This window comes from Ochotona princeps, chromosome 5 (genome assembly GCF_030435755.1).
Source record: "Ochotona princeps isolate mOchPri1 chromosome 5, mOchPri1.hap1, whole genome shotgun sequence".
NCBI lineage: Eukaryota > Metazoa > Chordata > Mammalia > Lagomorpha > Ochotonidae > Ochotona > Ochotona princeps.
In genome coordinates, this window is record NC_080836.1 from 49,797,326 (window position 1) to 49,820,823 (window position 23,498).

The window sequence follows — 23,498 nt, forward strand, 5'->3', positions numbered from 1 at the left end:
CATTGGGCTGTCCTCGACCGCTCTCCCAGGCCACAGGCAGGGAGCTGGATGGGAAGTGGAGCTGCCGGGATTAGAACCGGCGCCCATATGGGATCCCGGGGTGTCCAAGGCAAGGACCCCAGCCGCCAGGCTACGCCGCCGGGCCCAAGGTGAAGCATATTTAAACTACTGTTAGTTGTATGTACACTTTAGCTGAAGGTTTATTCATAATAAAACCATTTTATTAAGATCTGCAGTGGGGATTAAATTCAGTAAGCCATGGTATTTGTGAATAAGCTTGTTTCCATAGTAAAGGTACAAAAAATGCTACATGCGACCTTGGACCTGTCATTTCAGCTCTCTAGTATCTTCATTCTGGATATGAAAATCAGAAAATTGGACCAGGTGATCTCTCTAAATTTCCTTCAGACTTCCAAAGTGTAATTTTTTTCTAGGAATTACTAAGTGAAATACCATGGGCCTAGAATGTTGTAGGTACATTTCTGAAGGCAATGAGATAAATTTATCATTATGTAAGAACATAGAGATGATTTTTGCCTACAATGTTAAGAGTATTAGCAGAGATTTTCCCGCTTAGTATTTGTTTTTCTGTGGATTGATACATAATTGTATTTTTATGTCTCTCTCAAGAGTGTGGATAGCATCCACGTTTAACACTGAATTTTGGTAGCATTACAAATTTTCTCCTTTTTTGGCAAAGATTTTTAAAAATGTGTTTACTTAAATAAATAAAACAGTTTACAGAGTGGGAGAGTGAGTACTCCAGAGCTCTGTAATCCACTGGTTCATCCCCCAGATGACCATAAAGGCTGAGGCTACACCAGGAGCCCGAGCCAGGAACTTAACCTGCCTCTCGCATGTAGGTGCCGGGGTCTAAGGATTTGGGCAGCCCTCCACTACTTTTGCAGGAATATAAGCAGGGAGCTGCATTGAAAGCAGAACAGCTAGGATTCTACCTGGACCCATATGGGATGCTGGCACATTACAGGCATAACACTGATCCACAGATTTTTTTTTTTTTTTTTTTTTTTAAGAACAACCCATCAAAATAAGATGCTGGTTTATTGTTGGACAACATTGTTTTACACACAGACCAAACAGGAAGAAAAAAAACCCAGCAACTTCATAGACAAAAACAGGGGTGGGAAGAAGCCATAATCTTTAGCCTTTTTAACCATCAATACTGCACACACCAGGATACGAATGGGCAGCCAAATGGGATCACGGCACAAGCAAAGCAAGGACTTTTAGTCACTAGGCTGCTGTCCTGTGCCCCAGATTTTTTTCTTTTCAAATTTTCCAAAGAATTTAAGAATTTCAGAAGTGCCTACCTGTTTATCATCCTGCTACCAGCAGGGTAGCTAATGTCACAGATGTTTCAAACACTGAACAAATGAGTGTGACAGAAAAGCATAATTATCTTTCCTGTCAGAATATTATCTTGATTTTACTTAATTTTGTATTAGCTATCTGGTGTTTATAAATGTATTCATATGTTTTGAAAATGATTTTTTGCCTCAGCCCTACCCCCTCCATTTATTAGAAAGGCAGAAAAGCAGGCAGGTTTCTCATCTGCTGGTTGACTTGTCAAATACCCGCTGGCCAGTGTTAAGCCAGACTGAGTTGAAAGCCTGGATCTCAGTCTGGGCCTGCCTTGTGGGTAACAAGGATCCAACTAGTTGGGCCATCACTTGCTGACCCCTGCAGTGCACATTATCAGGAGCTGGAATTGAAATGAAGCTGTGAGCCCATTACAAATAGTAGCCTAGCAATTAAAGTTCTTGCCTTACATGCACCAGGATCCCACATGGGCGCCAATTCCTGTCCCAGCTGCTCTTCTTCCCATGCAGCTGCCTGCTTGTGGCCTGGGAAAGCAGTTGAGGATGGCCCAAAGCCTTGGGACCCTATGCTTGTGTTGGAGACCTGGAAGAAGCTCCTGGCTCCTGGCTTCGGATCATCTCAGCTCTGCTTTTGTGGCCACTTGGGAAGTAAACCAGCAGATGGAAAATCATTCTGTCTCTCCTTCTCCTGTAAAACTGACTTTCCAATAAAAATACGTATTTTAAAAAAGAAAGGAAGAAAATGTAACTGGGTTATCGAACCCAGGCACTTTGTATCCCAAGCAGAGACTTAACTGCTGTGCCAGGTGTTGTAAACTGTATTAGGAATGAGCTGATGAGACTGGTATGAATCTTAAATTGCTTTCCTTGAAACCAATGGAGCATTGAGCCACTGCTTTCCATGTCAGCATCCCATATTATAGTGCCAGTTGGAGTCTTGGCTGTTCACGTTCAGATCCAGCTTCCTGGTAGTGTGCTTGGCTCAGGTTTGGGATCTTGCTACCTATGTGGGAGTCTTGAATTGAGTCACTGGCTTCTGGTTTCAGCCTGACCCCAGTCCTGGCTGGTGCAGCCATTTGGGAAGTTAATGAGTGATGAAGATCACACTATCTCTTCCTCTCTGTTGCTGTGCTATTCATATAGATAAATCTTTAAAAAAATTGCTTTCCTGAAAAGTAATTTTAGTGATGTACGATAGTTCTACAATAGTTAATTTAATAGATGAGATTGCTCCCAGAGGTGGAAATATTCAAAATTACCACCTGTAGTGGTTGGAAGGGCCCAAGTATGTGGGTCTTCTTCCACTGCCTTTTCAAGCACATTAACAAGAAATTGTATGGGCAGTGAGTAGGTGAGACTACTGGGGTGGGGTGCTGGCTCTGCAAGCAACTGCTTAATCCAGTGTGCCACAATGTGGGCCCTATGTGCTATTTCTGATTAGTAATTAGTAACATTTTAGTAAGAATAGAGACAATAGAAACCTTGTTTTGTGAGCCATCTTTTGTGCTACCATTGTCCTTCCTTGTTACTTTTGGGGTATTTTCTTGTTATGGTGTTATAACTTAAGGTCATCTTTCTCAAATTTTAAGGCATTTTTGACTTGTAATTTCAGAAAAACAAATTTTACTCATTATACTCTATAAGAAGTCTATCCTTGGGTGATAAAAAGTTCCAATATATATTGAAAACCTGTGTATTTTAATCTTAGCAAGTATTGTTTTTCTTTACAGTGATAGTTGTGCTCATTAATATATAAAAAATGTGAAGCAGAAGGCCTTAATCCTGATCTAACATGATGATTATTTCCTTTCAATATCTTAAAATATTTCAAGTAATACAGGGAAATCTAAATTCAATGAGAACACATGTTCTAAATTATTAATATTATAAATGTTTCATTACAAATTATAAATTTGGAAAGCAGAAATATATAATTGGCGTTTTAACTGGTTATTTTCACAAAAATATTTTCTGATGCAGATATGTGAAATTGGATTTTAGCCAATATTGCTTATTTTTTCGCTTCATCTAAATGATCGCATTCTTTGAAAGTCTGATTTTTATTCCAGAATTTTATAGTTTTGACATATTAATGTATAAAATTTAGAATGATATTATATAGTAAAAGTTCCTCTCTTTCCCTTCCCCCCATATCTTTTCTTTTTATTAAAATATGAATGTAAACAATGCATGCTTACACATTTCTGGAGATAATACATAAACAATTCCCTTATTTTTTTATAGCTTTGTATATTTTATAGATATACTTGTTTATGTAATCTGTCATTCCTAGGTGGATAGTTTAGGTTACAGCCTGTTGTTATTTACTTGATAGTTCATGAACTAACATGTATACATCTCATTTTTAAATGGCTGAAGGTATACATAAAATAGATTTCTAAAAGTGGAATTACTGAATTGAAGGATATTTAATGCATGTGTAAAGTTTATGTGATCAAGTTGAGAAGATTTTATCAGTTTATTTTTTTCAAATTTTTTTAAGTTGAAAGGCAGATCAGATTTATGGAGAGAAGGTGAGATAGAGAAAAAGATCTTCCATACTCTGCTTTACTCCTGAAGTGGCTGCAAGGCTGGAGCTGAGCTGATCCAAAGCCAGGAGCCAGGGGCTTCTTCTGTGCCTCCCACAGGAATGTCAGGTCCCAAGACTTTGGGCCGTCCCCTGTTGCTTTCCCAGGCCACAAGCAGGGAGCTGCATGGGAAGTGGGGCAGCCAGGACAAGAACTAGTGCCCATATGGAATCCTGGCACTTGCAGTGTGAGGATTTAGCCATTGAACCATCACACCGGGGCCCCAGTTAACTTCTTTATTAGCATCATCAGTATGTAAGGGCAGTATTTTTTATTTTTGTCAAGGCTGTTGGAGTTGAAAATGTAATTTGCAAGGTGGATGTTATGACACAGTGTTTTTTTTTTTTAAAGATTTATTCATTTTATTACAGCCAGATATTCACAGAGAGGAGGAGAGACAGAGAGGAAGATCTTCCGTCCGATGATTCACTCCCCAAGTGAGCCGCAACGGGCCGGTGCGCGCCGATCTGAAGCCGGGAACCTGGAACCTCTTCCGGGTCTCCCACGCGGGTGCAGGGTCCCAATGCATTGGGCCGTCCTCGACTGCTGTCCCAGGCTACAAGCAGGGAGCTGGATGGGAAGTGGAGCTGCCGGGGTTAGAACCGGCACCCATATGGGATCCCGGGGCTCTCAAGGCAAGGACTTTAGCTGCTAGGCTACGCCACTGGGCCCGATACAGTGTTTTAAGCCATTGCTTAGGACACTGGCATTCCAGTTGGGTGCTGGCTTAAATCCTGGCTGCTCCACATCTCATCCAGCTGCTCACTAGTGCTCCTGGGAAAGCACAGCAGATGAATCAACTGCTTGGGCCCCTGCATCCATGTAGGAGCGTGGATGGGATTTTTAGTTCCTGGCTTTGTCCTGGCTGTTAGAGTCATTTGGAGAATGAAGCTGCAGATAGAAGATGCCTCTACCCTACAACCCCTGAAGCCCCTGTGTGTTTAAAATTTGTCTTTCAAATAAATATTTTAAAAAAGGAAAAATGGTATCTGAAAAATTTTTTTAAAGATTAATTTATTTTTATTGCAAAGTCAGATATACAGAGATGAGGAGAGATAGAGAGGAATTTCTTCCATCTGATGATTCACTCCCCAAATGACCGCAGCATCCCGTGCTGTGCCAATCTGAAGCCAGGAACCAGGAACTTTCTCCAGGTCTCCCACGCAGGTGCAGGGTCCCAAGGCTTTGGGCCGTGTTTGACTGCTTTCCCAGGCCACAAGCAGGGAGCTGGATGGGAAGTGGAGCTGCCGGAATTAGAACAGGCGCCCACATGGGATCCCAGCATGTTCAAGGCAAGGACATTAGCTGCTAGGTCACTGTGCTGGGCCCGGTATCTGAAATTTTAATACAGAAAACAATATTGGCTAGGTGGTAGTTATTTCATGAAGATATCGTTCCTTTTTTTTTCATTTTAAAAATTTTATTATTGATATTTATGTAGTTGATCAGGGTGGGAAGGGTCAAGCATCAGGGGATAGTGGGTGAGACCCTTATTTGCACATTTTCTTCTTCCTGTGCATGGGGAAGAGGAGGTTACAAGAGGAGAAACCACACCTAGCTTCCCAACCACTGCATTACCCCATGGATTGGGAGACCTGCCCCCCAATGTCATTCAAAGTTCCCTATTGTGGAGCATTTTCTGAGGGTTCTGTTCATATGGTTTTGATAGTTCTGAGATGCTGCTGATATTGCCGCTGCACTGATGAGGAAATCTTTCCGAGGTCTGTTGACTGTCATACTCCACCTCTGAATCTCCATTGGTCCAGATATTTGCTGTCTAGTTTCACTAGGGTTGTTGATCAATTTGTTCTGCACTCCATCCTCAGCAAACCAATGGGTGCTATGGCCCAGCTCTGCCCCATCCAACACACATTTGTCCTCATGTACTGCTGAGGGAGCTGCAGCCCAGTCGGAGTGACCTCCAGTAACCCCCGCTGGACTGGCCCACCAGCCCTGGTTTTTGTGTCTGCCAGCATATGCAGTGGACTGATCCAGTCGGCCCCACATCTCATTGAGATCTCGTATACATCATTGGGCATTGAAGCCTAACTCAACCCAACTGACTCCACCCTCCAGCACACACTTACACCAGCGGAGTTCCCAAGATCCTTTATTGGTTCTCCTCTCAGTGGCAAATCTCACATACACCAGTGAGTCCACGGTCCAGGCTGCCTTAGTCCACCTCCTGTCCTGGCAGGAACAGTAGCCTTGCTCAAATGGCCCATACCTAATTCAGTTTTCACTATTGGTTGATACAGCCCAGCCATACCTAGTCCATGCCTTGATGCAACTCTCGCATGGCGCAGTGGGAGCTGAAACCTAGCCCAACCTGTCCTAAACCCACTCTTGTTCTCACAAGCATCAGTGGTTGCTGGAGTCTAGCCCAGTATGGCACACCCCAGAGCCTGGCCACACACGTGCTGAGGGACACTGCAGCCATGTCCAGCCCAGACCACCCCCATTCTGACTCTCATGCTCACCAGTGGGAGCACAACCTAGCCGGGGTGTCCCCTAAGGTCTCCAACCAGGCCTGTTTCAAGCCCCAGATCTTGTACATGACAGTGGTTGCTCTGACCCAGCTCTGCATACCCATCCCATCTTGACCTTTGCCATCAGGTGCTGCATCCTGGCCTGGCCTGACCTGTACCCAGTGCCAGCTCTGCCTGGCCACGCTCAGTTCGCTCCCGTCCATCACACATGCAAACCAGCAAGTGTGATAGCCTAGCCAGGCATGCCCAGTTTTCTCTCTAGCCTGTACTTGCCAGTGAGCCAAGGTTAGCATGGCCCTACCCAGTCCACTTCACATGCATGCTGACAGTTGGAGCTACCATGCCCGGTCTGCCCAACACCCAGGCCTGAGTCGCATGCTCACAAAGCGAAGCAATGGCCTATCAGGGGAGTTGACCTAGTTCCCCCAACAGACCCACTCCCAGACCCCTAGATCACCCATGCCAGTGGATGCTAGGCCCTTACCAGTAGTAGGCTGCCTCTCCATCCTGCGTATGTATGAGCAATGGATGTTGTGGCCTGACTCACCTTTCACCATATTCTTGGGTGTGTCTGCAGGTGCCGCAGCCTGGACCAACCCAGGCTGCACCCAACCCTATTACACATGAGTGTCGGTGGTTCCATGGTCAAGCTTAGCTCAGCCTGTCACCACCCCATTTCCAAGTGAACCAGTTGAGATTGGAGACCAAAGGTGTGGACTCACACATCCCCCATAGAATCTGCCCCCAGACCTAGTTCTGTTGGCTCAGGCCTCCCTCCAGACCCAAGGCCCACCCCTGAGGTTAACCAACCCAGTTAACTCTGGGCCCATATCTCCCTCCATACCCGAGCCACATCCAGGGTCAATCTGACACACCGGCAACAAGCTGATGGCTGGCTGAGGGCTCCTGGCCTCCTGACCTGCGCACTGCCGCCTGGAAGCCCACTGTTTTTTGTTTTAAGAAATTTTTTATTGTGTCCGGTGTGGTAGAGTAGTGGCTGAAGTCTTCACCTTGCACACGCTGGGATCCCATATGAATACCAGTTCTAATCCTGGTGGCCCCACTTCTCATTCAGCTCCCTGCTTGTGGCCTGGAAAGCAGTCAAGGACGGCCCAATGCATTGGGACCCTGCACCTGCGTGGGAGACCCGAAAGAGGCTCCAGGCTTCTGGCTTCGAATTGGCACAGCCTCAGCTGTTGTGGCCACTTGGGGAGTGAGTCAGCAGACCTAAGATCTTTCTCTCTGTTTATCTGACTTTACAATAAAAATAAATATTTTTAAAAAATTATTTTTGGGTCCCAGCATGATACCCTGGTGGCTAGATCCTTGGCTTGTATCCAGTAGGATCCCATGTGGGTGTCGGTTCATCATATCCCAGCTGCTCTACTTCCCATCCAGCTGCCTGCTTGTGTCCTGGGAAAGCAGAAGATGGCTCATAGCCTTGGGACCCTGCAGCCACATGGGAGATCTAGAAAGAAGCTCCTGACTCCTCATTTTTGATAGTTCTGAGATGCTGTTGATTTCATTGTTCCTAGGTCCATTGGCCAGTGTAGTCCACATTAGAGTCTTAATTTGCCCAAATACTGTCAAAGCTTGGCTGGAAGAATTGTCCAGTTTGTTCTGTACGCCATCCTCTGCCGTGGTACTAGACAGCCTCTATAGGCCTTAATAAACTGTATTGTCCCCTATGTGCTTTTGGCTGTGCCATTCACTACAAAGGCTTCAGCAACTGAGGAGGCCCATTCTAACTAACACATGCACTCCACGGTCAGACCACATATCCTGTGATTTTTTTCCCCGTGGTTGGAGTTTTGAGTCCAGTGATCCAGTTTGGGAGAGCTCCCAAAGAAACCTTGCCTGAGGTGTGTCCCCAGACCTGACTTATGTATGTACCAGCCAGTATGGGGTCCGGCTTAGGTTCATCACTCAACTTTTACTTTCGGATTTCAATTTTAAATGAATAGAAGTATTAAGTTCAAGTCTGTTTATTTTCTTTGTCTACTTTATTATTCATTGTTCTAAAATGTTTAAGGGAAAAGTGTTTTGCCCAAAGGATGAGGCACTACTCGGGAAGCCCACATTTGTTTCACAGTGCCTGGGTTCAACTTTTGCCTCTGCTTCATGCTAATGTGCACCCTGGGGAACCACAGTTGATGACTGGAGTGGTTTAGTCGCCATGACCCACATGGGAGACCCAAATTGAATTCTGCGCTTTTGACTTTTAGCTGATTAGCCAACCCTATCCATTGTGAGCATTTGGGGTGAGAAAGTGAATGTAATATCTGTGTGTCTCTACCTTATAATTAAATGTATTTTTCTTAGTGTCCAGGTTGGAAGAAGTGTGTGATTTGCTGAAGAGAAATATTTCCTAACATTTTCCAAAGTTAAAAACAACAGTAATTGTGAAGTAACATATTTTTAAAAAATAATCATTTAATCATTTAAGATTGAAGGTAAGGGGCCAGCACTGTGGCATAATAGATTAAGCCTCTGCCTGTGTGATACCAGTATCCCATGTGGTCACTGGTTTCAGTCCTGGCTGCTCTATTTTGAATCTGGCTCCCTGCTAATTTTCCTGCGAAAGCAGCAGAGGATGGTCCAAGTCCTTAGTCCTCTGCATTGATGTGGGAGATCCAAAAAGAAGGTACAGGCCAGCCAAGCCATTTGGTGAGATTTTTTTTTTCCTCTCTCTCTTTAGTCTGCCTTTCAAATAAAAATAATTCTTTTTAGATTTATTTTTATTGCAAAGTCAGATTAATAGAGGAGGAGAGAGAGGAAGATCTTCCGTCCGATGGTTCACTCCCCAAGTGACCACACGGCCGGTTCTGTGCCGATCCAAAGCCAGGAGCAGCTTCTGGATCGCCCATGTGGGTTCAGGGTCCCAAGGCTTTGGTCTGTCCTCAACTGCTTCCTCAGGCCATAAGCAGGCAGCTGGATGGGAAGTGGAGCAGCTGGGATATAAAGCAGTACCCAAATGGCATCCTGGCACTTGAAGAATGAGATTAGCCTCTTGAGTCATTGCACCAGTTCCTCCCCACACACAGGTGGCAGCTTAACCCACTGTACCACAGTGCTGGTCTCCAGAGCTTGTGTGTGTGTGTGTGTGTGTGTGTAAGAGGAGGGGGCAAAGCAGAGAACACCAGGCCAGGACCCACCACCCCAGTCCCTAGGCTGGGGGGCTGTAGATTGCCCAGGAAAGGGAATTTGGGAATGTGTTGGAGTGGGAATGGCTGTTTGCCAGGGAAGGAATGACTTCTGAGGATCTTCATGGACTGTTCCACTGCGCTGGCAGTAGGCAAGGAGGCTGAGACAAGGTGGTTTAGAGAGGGTAAACCGGAGAGCATGCCCTGGTAAGGCCAAGGCACCTGCCCATGTGGAAGGCATGAGCTGGGTTTAACAGTATTACCCATAAAATAAAAGAAAAAGAAAAAGAAAAAAACAGTATTAACCACCTCTTGTGAGTGCTCACAAAATGTGGGGTTGGTGTTCATGCTTGGCTATACTAGGCCACAATACCCCGCCCTTGAGTGTTGGATCAGGGAGTGGGCCATCTCAGACTGGGCCACAGCACCCACCAGAATGTGAGAAAACAGATTTGGGGGCAGATTCGGTAGGGGAATTGTGGCCTCTGAACTGCAGCACCCACTGGTTTACATGGAGAGCTGGGGGTGGTGACAGCTAAGACCAGCTGGCCCATAGAACTCACCTGATAGGAACCCAGCTGACACTTGTGGGAGCTAGGGCCAAGCTGCAGCACCCACAGGCACATGCATAGACTGAGATCGAAGCAGACCATGCCAAGCAGGTCTGGTGGGGGATCTTGGCGAACTCCCTTGCTGGGGTATACGTTCCGCTGTTGAGCAGGAAAACCAGGGCTGGGAACATGCCAAGCTGGACAAGGCAGCAATACCCGTGGGTGTGCATGAGTACTGGATTGGACTTGGGCTGGGCCAGGCTAGGCCACAGTAGAAGCCGACATGCACAAAAATCAAAGCTGGGGCAGGTCTGGTGGTGGTTATTGGGGATCACTCCATCAGTTTGTGTGAGGTTTGGGGCTAGGGTGGAACTGACCAGGCAGCTGCCTCCTTTGTTATGTGCATTGGCTACTGCAGGTGACAGACTACATCTGACCCTGAACTGGCTAGCACATACAACACAGAAGAGTCAAATCTGAAGTCATCTCAGGTGACGTTTCTTGAGGGACTCCCCAGTGGAATTACTAGACTCAGACCCTGGCCACAAGGAAAAAAAAAATCACAAAATTTGTTGTAAAACATTGGAGTGCACACGTCAGGACGGGGCCTCCTCAGTTGCCGATGCCTGTGCAACACACAGCAGGACCAGACCCACGTGGAGGCCAAGACAGTCAGCTCATCTAAGCCAGCAGGAACGGCAAGTGCCTCATCAAAGGACAGAAAGCAAAACACCCACTTCCTCCATAACTCACTTTCCTCATCCTAATCAAGAGGCCCACATGGGTGCACGTCCCTCTAAATTATGGAAACAGTGGTAAAGGGGAAAAAAATTAAATGTTTTAAAAGGAATTGTTTTTTATTTGAAAATCTTTTTAATATTTTTTAAGTTTTTATATTCTGTTTTTAGTATTACTTACACAGTTGAAAGGGCTGCAAGCCCATGTGGGCCTCTGATTAGGGTAGAGAGGATCAGGCACAGAAGGTGTGTGGGACAAATGTTTCTGTTTTCATTTTTTATTTTTAGCTGTGTCGAGAGGGGAGGAGGGGCAGTGGCTACTGCTTGCTGTCAAACTACCTCAGGACCCCAGGATTGACGATGGTCATTTGATGGTACCTGAGAGACCTTGATGTGGAGAAGAATGTTCTGAGGGTGTTACTTGAATAGTTTTTTTTTTAAATTTTTTTAAAAGATTTATTTATTTTTATTACAAAGTCAGATATACAGAGAGGAGGAGACAGAGAGGAAGATCTTTCGTCCCATGATTGACTCCCCAAGTGAGCTGCAACGGCCAATGCTGCGCCGATCCGAAGCCGGGAACCAGGAACCTCTTCCGGGTCTCCCACATGGGTGCAGGGTCCCAAAGCATTAGGCCACCCTCAACTGCTTTCCCAAGCCACAAGCAGAGAGCTGGATGGGAAGTGGAGCCACCGGGATTAGAACCAGTACCTATATGGGATCCCAGGGCATTCAAGGCGAGGACTTTAGCTGCTAGGCCATGCTGCCGGGCCCGAATAGTTTTGATAGTTCTGAGAAGTTGTTGGTTTCGTTGATCCAGGATTGATAAAAATCTTTCCCAGGTCTATTGATTGACAGTGTCCATTTTAGTGCATCCACAGACCCAGGAACATGCTACAAAGCTTGGCCAGAAGAGTTGTCCAACCTGTTACTACTTTCCATCCTCTGATGAAGCAGTTGACATCGCCTGCTGGACAAGATGAACTGTCATGTCTCCTGTGTGCATCTGGGCATGAACTACATAAGCATCAGCCTGACACATACACTCCAAGATTGGTCTACAAATCCTGTGACCAGGGTCTGACTCCAGTAGCTGTGGCCCAGTTGTGGAGTCCCCTGAGAAACATCAGCTGGGGTGACCTCAGAGAGAGAGAGAGATCTGCATCTGTTGGCTCACTCCCAAGTGGCTGCAGTGACCAGGGATAAGCCAGATCAAAGCCAGGAGAATGACTCTCCTGGATCTCCCGTGTGAGTGATGTAGGGGTTAAAGGATTTGGGTCATCTTCTAGCTGCTTTCCCAGGAGCATGAGCAGGGAGCTAGATCAGAAATGGAGAAGCTGGGCCTGGAAACGTTGCCCTTAAGAGATGCTGGTGTTGGGCCCGGCGGCGTGGCCTAGCGGCTAAAGTCCTCGCCTTGAACACGCCGGGATCACATATGGGTGCCAGTTTTAATCCCTGCGGCTCCACTTCCCATCCAGCTCCCTGCTTGTGGCCTGGGAAAGCAGTCGAGGACGGCCCAAAGCTTTGGGACACTGCACCTGCGTGGGAGACCTGGAAGAGGTTCCTGGTTCCCGGCTTCGGATTGGTGTGCGCCGGCCTGTTGCGGCTCACTTGGGGAGTGAATCATCGGACGGAAGATCTTCCTCTCTGTCTCTCCTCCTCTGTGTATATCTGGCTGTAATAAAATGAATAAATCTTTTAAAAAAAAAAGAGATATGCTGGTGTTGCAGGCCACAGCTCAAGTCCCCAGTGCCATTATTTATACTGAAGACCAAAATAAAGTTTTTTGCGTTGGGTATATAAACATTTTAAACCACTATGGTATTCAGTCACATGTATAAGCACATCATGATTTATTTTGCTCACTGTGACATTTTGGATGTTTCAGAGTTTTTTTGTTTGTTTGTTTTCCTCCTTTTTAGGATTTATTTATTTGAAAAGCAGAGTTAGAGAAACAGAGGTTTTCCATGCACCCAGGTTGTCTTATGATTCCTTCCCAGGCATTTTATAGGGAGCTGGATAGGAAGTGAAGCAGCTGGGACTTCAGCCAACACCTATATGGTAAGCTGGCATTGTAGGCATTGGATTAATCCATTGACCCACATTGCACAATGCCAGCCTCATTTCAGGGTTTTTTGGTCTTTTTTTCTTATTAATAACATTGCATTTTCGTGTTTGTCAGTTTAGGGCCTGCATTGTAGTTTCTCATTTAGTCACTAGGTTTGGTCCTAGTTGCTAGTGGCCAGGGGAAAAATAGTAGAAGATAGCCCATGTGCTTGGGCCCCTGCTACCCAAATGGGAGACCTGAAAGAAGCTCCTGGCTCCTAACTTTGACCTGGGTCAGCCCTGGCCGTTGCGGTCATCTGGTGAGTGAGCTACCAGATGGAAGATCTCTTACCTTGTCTTGTCCTCTCTGTAACTGTGACTTCAAATAAATACATAAATAAATCTTTTTTATACATTAGAAAAAAAAGAACAAAGGAGGATCATGGTAAAGGTAGTGAAAATATGCAGAATAATTTTTTAGTATAAAGCTGTCTCCTTCCTGTGGTTTGCAAAATAGATATGATGTGGATAGAACTAAAGATGACAAGTTTTCAGCCCTAGCGTCTGGGTTGGACAGTGAGTATTTCAGGGAATGGAGATAGGGGAATAACAATTTTGTTTTAGGTAGATTAAGTTTTTTTTAACAGAGTACTCATTGCAGTTTACATATCCCAAAGCCATAGGCTTTTCATTGTGCTTCCGAATTTAGAAACTTGGGGACCCAGTGTGGTAGTTTAGTGGCTGAAGTCCTCACCTTGCACGTGCCCTGGGATCCCATATAGGCGCCAGTTCTAATCCCACTGCTCTACTTCCCATCCAGCTCCCTGCTTGTGGCCTGGGAAAGCAGTGAAGGATGGCCCAAGTAACTAGACTTTGCTACTCCATGATGTAAGACCTAGGCAAGCCCCTGCTGTTGCCACCGTTTGGGGAGTGAGCCAGCACATAGGAAATCCCTTTCTTTCAGTTTGTCTTTTAAAATAGATAGATGGATCTTTTTTTAAGTTTTATGTTTTAATCAAAGCTCTCATTTTTGTTTTCCAGGAGCGAGACGATTGCATCAGTGGTGTTTTTTTGATTTTTTGTTTGTTTTGATTTGTTTTTAATTTAAAGGTAATGTGCTTGTTGGTTCAGTAGTCATACAAACAATACAGTTTTTATTAAGGCTGACAATCTTTACTCGGTTTATAAAATAGAAATTTGATTATATGATAATGGCTAAGCCTTATGTTTCCACTCTTTTCTAGTTGCCTCAGAAAATCACAGAATATATTTAATTTCTAAAAGGATGTACTTCACAAAAGTAAAACTCAAGATATACCCAAACTACATTTCTTCTTAATGTACACAGAATTTTTTTTCAGAAACTTATAAAAATTTCATAAATTTTGTAAAATTTTATAAATTAAGTAAATATTTTAATTTGCCTTTTTGAATCTATGTTTTACTTGTAGATTGAACTCTTGGACCATGGGAATAAAGGTTCAGCGTCCTCGATGTTTTTTTGATATTGCCATTAACAATCAGCCTGGTAAGATATTAATATTACTAGTTGGCATTTATAAGTAAGTAGTTAGTATTTTAATAAAGGAATGTAATGTTTCTTCTTTTTTAGCTGGAAGAGTTGTCTTTGAATTGTTTTCTGATGTCTGCCCCAAAACATGCGAGAACTTCAGGTGTCTTTGCACAGGTTTGTCCCATAATCAGTAGTTCCATTGACTACTTTAATTTTTAATTGACTATATTTTGGGGTTTTTTTTCCTTCATGCGTGTTATCTCTTAACATGAAGATTATGTAACAGTAACTAGGATATGAACATAATTCTTAAATATTAGTTGTATTGGGATTTTACCAGATTGATTTCTTCATGCTCCAGAAAATATGGGTGATTTTAAAATGAAAAAAATTTTTTAAAGTTCCTGAAGGAACTGAAAATTCCATAGCTTAATGAAAAGCAAATTGTAGTTCAAAAAATGAAAATGTAAGGGCAAAAGCACTCAGCATTAATTTTGCTTTAATAATATCTGCTTGATTATCTTTATCCTAATTGTGTCCTACTGACTTTCCTTCTCTGCAGGTGAAAAGGGGACAGGGAAATCAACTCAGAAGCCATTACATTATAAGAGTTGTCTCTTTCATAGAGTTGTAAAGGATTTTATGGTTCAAGGTGGTGACTTCAGTGAGGGTGAGACTTTCATTTCTACAAAAGAAGACCATGTTTATGTATTCTTTATTAAATTCTATACCTCAGAATGGAACAAAATCCCTAAGAGATTTAGTACAGTTGTTGTTTCCTTTTATTTCATGTTTAGTCATTTAGAAGTGTCTTGGAACATTTATTAAAAAAAAACACATAGAAAATATTGTTTTCGTAGAAAATAATTTTTTTTAAATATTTTTTCTTGTGATGGATCAGTTAATATCAGAATTTTACTTGAGTTCAAACCTCTGTATTCATGTTTGATTTTTGTCATATTTGCTGATGTACTACAGTATGAGTGAGGCTTTTATCTCTTTCTTGTAGTGACCATTGAATCTCTCTACTTTCTTTTTTTTTTTTTAAAGATTTATTTTATTTTTATTACAAAGTCAGATGTACTGAGAGCAGGAGAGAGAGAGAGGAAGTGGAGCTGCCGGGATTAGAACCAGCGGCCATAAGGGATCAAGTCGAGGACCTTAGCCACTAGGCCACGCTGCCAAGCCCGAATCTCTCTACTTTCTAATGATTTTTTTTTTTTTTTTTTTTTGATTGTGAAAGATAGAGTTACAGAGAGAGGGAGGGAAAGACAGAGATCTTCTGTCAATTGGTTCAGTTCCCAAATGGCTGCAATCCAGAGCAGTGCAGACAAGCCAGGAGCTAGGAGCTTCATCTGGGTCTTCCATGTTCTTGAGGAGCCCAAGCACAGGGGTCGTCCCCTGCTCCTTCCCCAGGCACATTAGTGGGTAGGTGGATCAGAAACAAAGCAGTCAGGACTTGAGCTTGCCGTTCACGTGGAATGTTGGCAACCTGGTTGATAGCTTAACTCTTTATGCCACAGTGCGAGCCCCTTGAAACTACTCTTATTAATTTTCGTTTCATTTTTTTAAGATTTTTTTTTTTTTTTTATGGCGGAGATAGCAAGAGAGAAATCTATCTGCTGGTTTACTCCCCAAATGGCTGCAATGGTTGGAACTGGTCTTATCTGAAGCCAGAAACTTCTTCCAGGTTTCCCATGTGCATACAGACCTCAAGGACTTGAGGGACAATCTTGTGCTGCTTTTCTAGGCATATTAGCAGGGAGCTAGATCTGAAATGGAGTAGCTGGGGCTTCATTTGGAACCAGTGTGGCATGCTTTCGCTGGCTTACCCAGCGAAACACTGAAAAATCTAAACTCTCCGTTAAAAACAAAACCTGCCTAAAATTAGATTATGTAATTTTGTCACATTTTTTACCCTCTGCCCCCAGCTTTGTCATATTTTTAGATTACAGGCTTTGTCACATTTTTAGTGTTAGAGAGTAAAGTAGTTTGGGATTTTGACTTTATTGACAGAAACTTTTAAAATGATTTTCTGTGATCTCTTTGAGTACTACTGTTCCTTAAAAATCTTTTGAGCACCTACTTTGTAGGAAGTAATTTGCTTAAATAGCACTTAACTGTCTTTAAGATTCTGAGTCTTTGTTGTTCTATTTGTTTTTTCATTTTTAGGAAATGGACGAGGAGGAGAATCTATTTACGGAGGATTTTTTGAAGGTAAAAATGTTTATACTTTTAATGTTTTTATGGTTTATTCTTTTTTTAATGTGTTTTTATTTTATTTGAAAGGGAGGAAGATGGATTTTCTACTTACAGATTTACTTTCCAATTGGTTCATGTTCTAAGCTGCCCCAAGCCAACATCAAGAGTCCAGAACTCTCCTGGTTCACCCTCATGGTGGCAGAGACTCAAGTGCTTGAGCCATTCATTACCTGCTGCGATCCAGGGTTGCATCAGTAGGAAACTGAATGGAAAGCCTAGTAGCTGGGATTACAACCAGGGACTCATATATAGAATGTGGGTTACACAAATGGCAGCTTAACTGCTGCACCAGATGTCCACCATTTGGTTACTATTTATTGAATCAGCAAGGTTATTCATTAATCAACATACTGATATTTAGCTACCTTCAACTATTCCAAAACCTAACGTTTTTTTAGAAAATTCTGTGTGATATACTGTTTATAAAATGGAGGTTTATGTTCTTAGTATATTATTGCACATTAGGAGTTTGAATGATCTTTACTAAAGCTTTAGAATTATTGCACTGGATTAGGAACCTCTTCACTAAAAGATTTATTTATTTATTGTTATTTGAAAGGCAGATTTACAGAGAGACAGAGACAGAAGTCTTCCATCACTGGCTGGCTCCTCAGATGGCCACAACAGCTTAAGGTAGACTGGTCAGGAACCAGGAGCTTCTTCAGGGTCTCCATGCAGGCTCAGGGTACCAAGGGTTTGGTCCATCCTCCACTGTTTTCCCAGGTCACAAGCAGGGAGCTAGAAGGAAAGTGGAGCAGCTGGGACAGCAGCTGGTGCCCATGTAAAACACCAGCACTTGTAGGTGGTAGATTAACCAATTGAGCTATTGTGCCAGCTCAAAGATAGACAAATCTTACTCCTGAGGGTTCACTTTCCAAATAGCCACAAGGGCTGGAGCTGAGCCAATCTGAAGCCAGGAGCTTCTTCTGGATCTTCTACATAGGTGCAGGTACCTAAGGGCTTCAACTTTCTTCCTCTGCCTTCCTAAGTCATCAGCAGAGAACTGAATTGGAAATGGAACAGCTCAACTTGGACTGGCACCCAAATGGGATGCTGCTGTCAAAGACGGAAGCCTAGCTACTGTGCCGTGGCACCAGTCCCAGCAATGTTTCTTAATGTTCAAATTTTAGAAAATATTTTTTCTATAAATTTAAAAATTCTCAGCATACTGAATTTGCTGTTTTCTGATTTTGTTTTTTTTCTCTAAAATGTGTATTAGTGTGAAGATCATTTTGAAAAATTAACAGCTTGTAAATGTGGAAATAATTTTTTTACCATCTCTTATTTTTGGGTATGGTAAAATTTTGTTGGAAATTCTACAGCTTTTGTTCTCATATACTAATCTAAAAGACTGAAAGAACTGCACAGTAGATGTTATTATGGTAAAGATTTAATTTAGTGATCCTAGAATAAACATTATGAGAGTACTCAAATAAACTTCATGACATGGAATTAAGGGGCATGGTGGATTGCTCAGTGGCAAAATCTTCACTTTACAAGGGCCAACATCCCCCATATGGGCACCAGTTCGTGTCCTGGCTGCTCCAATTCCCATCCAGCTCCCTGCTTGTGGCCTGGGAAACCAGGAGAAGATGGCCTAAAGCCTTTGGGACCCTACACCCGATGTTGGAGACCTGGAAGAAGATCGTGGCTCATGGCTTTGTATCAGCTCAGTTCTGGCCATTGCAGCCACCTGGGGAGGAAACCAGTGAATGGAAGATCTTTCTCTTTGTCTCTCCTTTCATAAAAATTTGCCTTTCCAATAAAAGAAATGTAAGTAGGTAAAAGACATGTAGATTTTTGTTTATTGTTTTCATATATATACGCACATATGTTTATATATGCACACATATGTTTGTTTATATATATATGTGTGTGTGTGTGTGTGTATGTATGTATGTATATAAATCTTTTGTAAGGGAAAAGAAAAATTAAGTGCCTAAATCCACGTGACTAAATCTATATGCTAGCTTGTAGGTAAGCCACTTAGCAATTAGCAATATATAGCCTAGAGGATACTATAAAGCTCCCTGCCTGTGGCCTGGAAAGGTAGTGGAGAATGGCACAGAGCCTTGGCACCCTGCGTCCCTGTTGGAGACCTGAAAGAAGCTCCTGGCTCCTGGCTTTGGATCAGCTCAGCTCTGGCTATTGTGGCTACTTGGAGAGTGAATCAGCAGATGGAAGACCTTCCAATCTGTCTCCCATCCTCTCCTTATATCTCACTTTCCAATAAGAATAAATAAATATTTTAAATTTTTTTGTTTAAAAATTTGTTTTATGAAGCTATTGTTAGAAATTGTTGATTTTTTTTCCTAATCTAAAATGTTGGAAAGGAAATTGATTTATATTTGTTTTTTACTTTATAACCTGTTATCTAAGTTGTGTTTATCACTAAAAAGCACATCAGTTATGAAGAGGAGTGAAAATTAGCTTTTTTTTTTTTTAAAGATTTTTATTTATTTTTATTACAAAGATATACAGAGAGGAGAGACAGAGAGGAAGATCTTCCATCCAATGATTCACTCCCCAAGTGAGGGCAATGGCCGGTGCTGCGCCGATCCGAAGCCGGGAACCAGGAATCTCTTCCGGGTCTCCCACACGGGTGCAGGGTCCCAAGGCTTTGGGCCTTCCTCAACTGCTTTTCCAGGCCACAAGCAGGGAGCTGGATGGGAAGTGGGGCTGCCGGGATTAGAACCCGCCTCCATATGGGATCCCGGCGTGTTCAAGGCGAGGACTTTAGCCGCTAGGCCACCGTGCCAGGCCCGTATTTTTCTTTTTAATAAATTGTGCCAATTTTGTAACTGAAAACATTGCTTCCTATAGATGAGAGCTTCGCTGTTAAACACAACAAAGAGTTTCTCTTGTCGATGGCCAACAGAGGGAAAGATACAAATGGCTCACAGTTCTTCATGTAAGTACTGATGATCTGATCATTTAAGGTGTCTTAATTTTTTGGTCTTATTTTTCTGTGTGCCTGCCGTTAATCATTAACATACCAGGGGAAAAAAATTTTTTTTTTTTTAAAGATTTATTTTATTTTCATTACAAAGTCAGATATACAGGGAGGAGAAGAGACAGAGAGGAAGATCTTCCATCCGATGATTCACTCCCCAAGTGAGCGCAGTGGCCGATGCTGCGCTGCACTGATCCGAAGCCAGAAGGCAGGAGCCTCCTCTGGGTCTCCCATTCAGGTACAGGGTCCCAAGGCCCTGGACCTTCCTAGGCCACAAGCAGGGAGCTGGATAAGAAGTGGAACTGCCGGGATTAGAACCATTGCCCACATGGGACCCCAGCACGTTCAAGGCAAGGACTTCAGCTGCTAGGGCACGCCACTGGACCCAGGGGAGAAATTCTTGAGGTGTTATTGTTGAATGAACAACATGAAAGAGTAGAAGAGGAGAAAAATCAGTCTTTTGTTTTTAAGGTGTATTTATTAACTTGAACAGCAAAATTACAGAGACAGAGAGATCCTCCATCCACTGGTTTATTTCTTAAACAGCCATATCAGCTGGATCTGGGTTGTTGTGGAATCAAGCACTTCTTTGGAGTCTCCCACATAGGTCCAAGGATTTGGGCCATCCTCCACTGCTTTCCCAGCTGTATTAACAGCAAGCTGGATCGGAAGTAGAACAGAAAGGACTCAAACTGGTGCTCATATGGAATTTCAGCACAACTGGTGTGGGTCTAACCCTGTGTGGGTCTCACCTGCCATAATGCCAGCTTGGAGAACATTGTTCAACAGGGAATGTGAACTACGGTGCTGAAAGTTTCCAAGTGATGAAGACATGTCAGGAGACACAGGAGCCAGCTTAACAGGTTTTCACACTGCCCAAATTGAGACAATTTGAACATCAAAAGTAGTGATGGTACCAGGTTATAATCAAATAGAAATCTACAAATGCATAAGTTTTAATTATTCATCGTTAGCCATACTTGGAAGTATTAAATGAAAGATTCCAAAAATAAGTGGATTTGTTACAAGCCATGATGAATTCTCACTGTCCAGCCAGCAACATGAATGAATGAACTTTTAAGTCATCCCTTTGTTCAGCATGGGTGCACCACCTGCCGTTTAGTCACTTAGTAGTTGCTTGGTTGTCAGAGCACTATTGTGTTGTTGCAGTGTTTGTATTCTATTACTCCTTGATAGATTTTAGCATATCCAGACAGTAGGCCATATATATGCAGTAAGAGCTCAGTCACATATAAGAAGCACAAATGGATAAAAATAACACCATAATGTCATTGAAGTTTTATTACATTCACGGTTTCAATAATGAGTAGATACTGCCTTAAGACTCAAAACAATTTTTTAAAATATGGAAAACATAACCGTTGAACTTGACGGGACAATAAGATGCTGGACTCTATGTTTGGTATACGCTTGCAATGGGGAAATCTCAACTGAACTTGAGCTGTGGTTATGCAATAAGGTGGAGGAATCCACCATGGTGGGAGGGTTTGGGGAGGGGTGGGGAGAACCCAAGTATCTATGTAACTGTGTCACATAATACAATGTAATTACTGAAGTTAAATAATAAATAATTAAAAAAAAAAAAAAAAAAAAAAGAAAACATTGTGTATTCTATTCTGCTTAATAATGTTGTGAAGATAGCATGTGATTTCAATTTTTTTTCCATCGCTGTTATTTTTGTTTTCCTTTTTTATGAGTTGTTTACTTTGTTTTTCTCTTTTTTTGATTATTCTGATGACTTCACAAAAGAACAACGAAGCCAACGCCTCATTTAGATGGGTAAATATTATTTTATCTTAAAACATACTTTAGTGAATACTAAATAGAAGCTTTTAGTTAGTCATCTTTTCTTGACTCTTTAGGCATCATGTTGTTTTTGGACAAGTGATCTCTGGTCAAGAAGTTGTGAGAGAGATAGAAAATCAGAAAACCGATGCAGCTAGCAAGCCATTTGCTGAGGTACGGATACTCAGCTGTGGAGAGCTAATTCCCAAGTCTAAAGGTAAGAAAAAGTATATGTTTTTCAGAAATTATACATTCATAAAATGACCAAAGCCACTCTGCTTTTATCATATAAACCTGACATAAACAATGTTTTTGTTCTTTTTCCTATACTTTTGATTTTCTTTTAAATTAACAAAAATTGTATGTTTATACCAAGCAGCATATTTTAAATATGTATACATTGTGCGCTAAATTGAGCATGTTCTTGGGTTTGGTTTTTTTGTTGTTTTGTTTTTGTTTTTGTTTTTTGTTGTTGTTTTTGGTTTTGGTTTTTGGTGTTTTTTTGGTTTTTGTTTTTTTGGTGGTAAGAACAGTCAAAATCTGTTGTCTTAATGATTGTGAAAAATGCAATATTTTTAACTATAGTTGCTATGTATACAATATATTTTTTGATTGCATTCTTCTATCTAACTGAAATTTTTTTGTCCTAAGAAAAATTCCCCAATTCGTCACCACCAGTACTAGGGGCCCCTATAGCCACTGTTTTTTCTTACTGCTTCTATAAGATCACTTGTTTTGCATTCCACCTGTAAGTCAATCCAAATAGTATTTTCTGTGTCTTATTTCACTTAACAAAATATCTCCTAGGTTTTTGTATTTTTTTTTCAAGGCTGGCTGGTATCACATTATATATATATATGCCACTTGAATAAGTTGATGTGTTGGTGGACACAAGTTGATTTCATTTCATGGCTGTTGTGACTAACATTGCAATGAGCAGGAGAAGTACAGTTACCTCATGAACTGATTTCATTTCTTTTGCATAGAGTATTCGAATTAATGGGTCATAGAGTACTACTGTTTTCCGGTTTTCTGAGGCATTTCCACATTTTACTGACTAATTTATAATTCTACAGATTGTGTATTAAGTGATTTTTTTCCCCATCCACAGCATCATCTATATTTTGTCTTTATGATAGTAACCATTCATAGTTACTGGGTAATGTGGTTTTGGTTTGCTTTTCTTTAATGATTAACGATGTTGAGCATTATTTTCATTTACCTGATAACCAGATATGTGTTTTTTGAGAAATGCTTGTTTAGGTCTTTTGACTGTGTTGATTGAGTTTGTGGTCTTAAATTGAGTTGAACTACTTACATATTTTGAATGTTAACTCTGTGAATTGTATGGTTTGTAAATTTTGTCTCCCATTACAGGTTGTCTTTTTACTACTCTTAATTGTTCCCTTGATAATGCAGAAGCGGTTTAGTTTTATTAATCTCATCTATTTTTTTTTTTTAAAGATTTATTCATTTTATTACAGCCAGATATACACAGAGGAGGAGAGACAGAGAGGAAGATCTTCCGTCCAATGATTCACTCCCCAAGTGAGCCGCAACGGGCCAGTGCGTGCCGATCCGAAGCTGGAAACCTGGAACCTCTTCCGGGTCTCCCACGCGGGTGCAGGGTCCCAATGCATTGGGCCTTCCTCGACTGCTTTCCCAGGCCACAAGCAGGGAGCTGGATGGGAAGTGGAGCTGCCGGGATTAGAACCGGCGCCCATATGGGATCCTGGGGCGTTCAAAGCGAGGACTTTAGCCGCTAGGCCACGCCGCCGGGCCCCTAATCTCATCTATTTTCACTTTTATTGACTATGTCTTTGGGGTCATATTCAAAGTTATTTCCTAGACTTTTGTCATGGAACTTTTTCCGATGTTTTCTTCTGCTTCAATCATTGTCTATTTTCAGATAGTTATATATGGATTGTGAGATAAGGGTCAAACAATTCCTCTACATATTGATATCCAGTTGTCCCCCAATGCTGTTTCTGATAACTGTCTATCCTTAACCCATTTTATGTTCTTGGCATTTTTGTGTTTTAAATTGTGTTCTGTCATTCTTGTTAATCA

General features: G+C 42.3%; 1 protein-coding gene across 3 annotated transcripts in view; it reads left to right on the top strand.

Annotated features, from left to right (window-relative positions):
* The window catches only part of PPIG (peptidylprolyl isomerase G), a 52,821-nt gene that overhangs the window by 3,038 nt on the left and 26,285 nt on the right, over nt 1-23,498 (top strand). For 2 of the 3 annotated variants that reach the window (XM_058664600.1, XM_058664601.1), the window contains exons 2-8: nt 14,346-14,422; nt 14,507-14,581; nt 14,970-15,077; nt 16,580-16,624; nt 19,493-19,580; nt 21,393-21,422; nt 21,506-21,645. In XM_058664600.1, coding sequence (XP_058520583.1) covers nt 14,362-14,422; nt 14,507-14,581; nt 14,970-15,077; nt 16,580-16,624; nt 19,493-19,580; nt 21,393-21,422; nt 21,506-21,645 — 547 coding nt within the window. In that variant the 5' untranslated portion in view covers nt 14,346-14,361. Of the gene's footprint in view, nt 1-13,990; nt 14,005-14,345; nt 14,423-14,506; nt 14,582-14,969; nt 15,078-16,579; nt 16,625-19,492; nt 19,581-21,392; nt 21,423-21,505; nt 21,646-23,498 lie in introns of those variants that run through there. The other variant, XM_058664602.1, reaches the window with a different exon arrangement.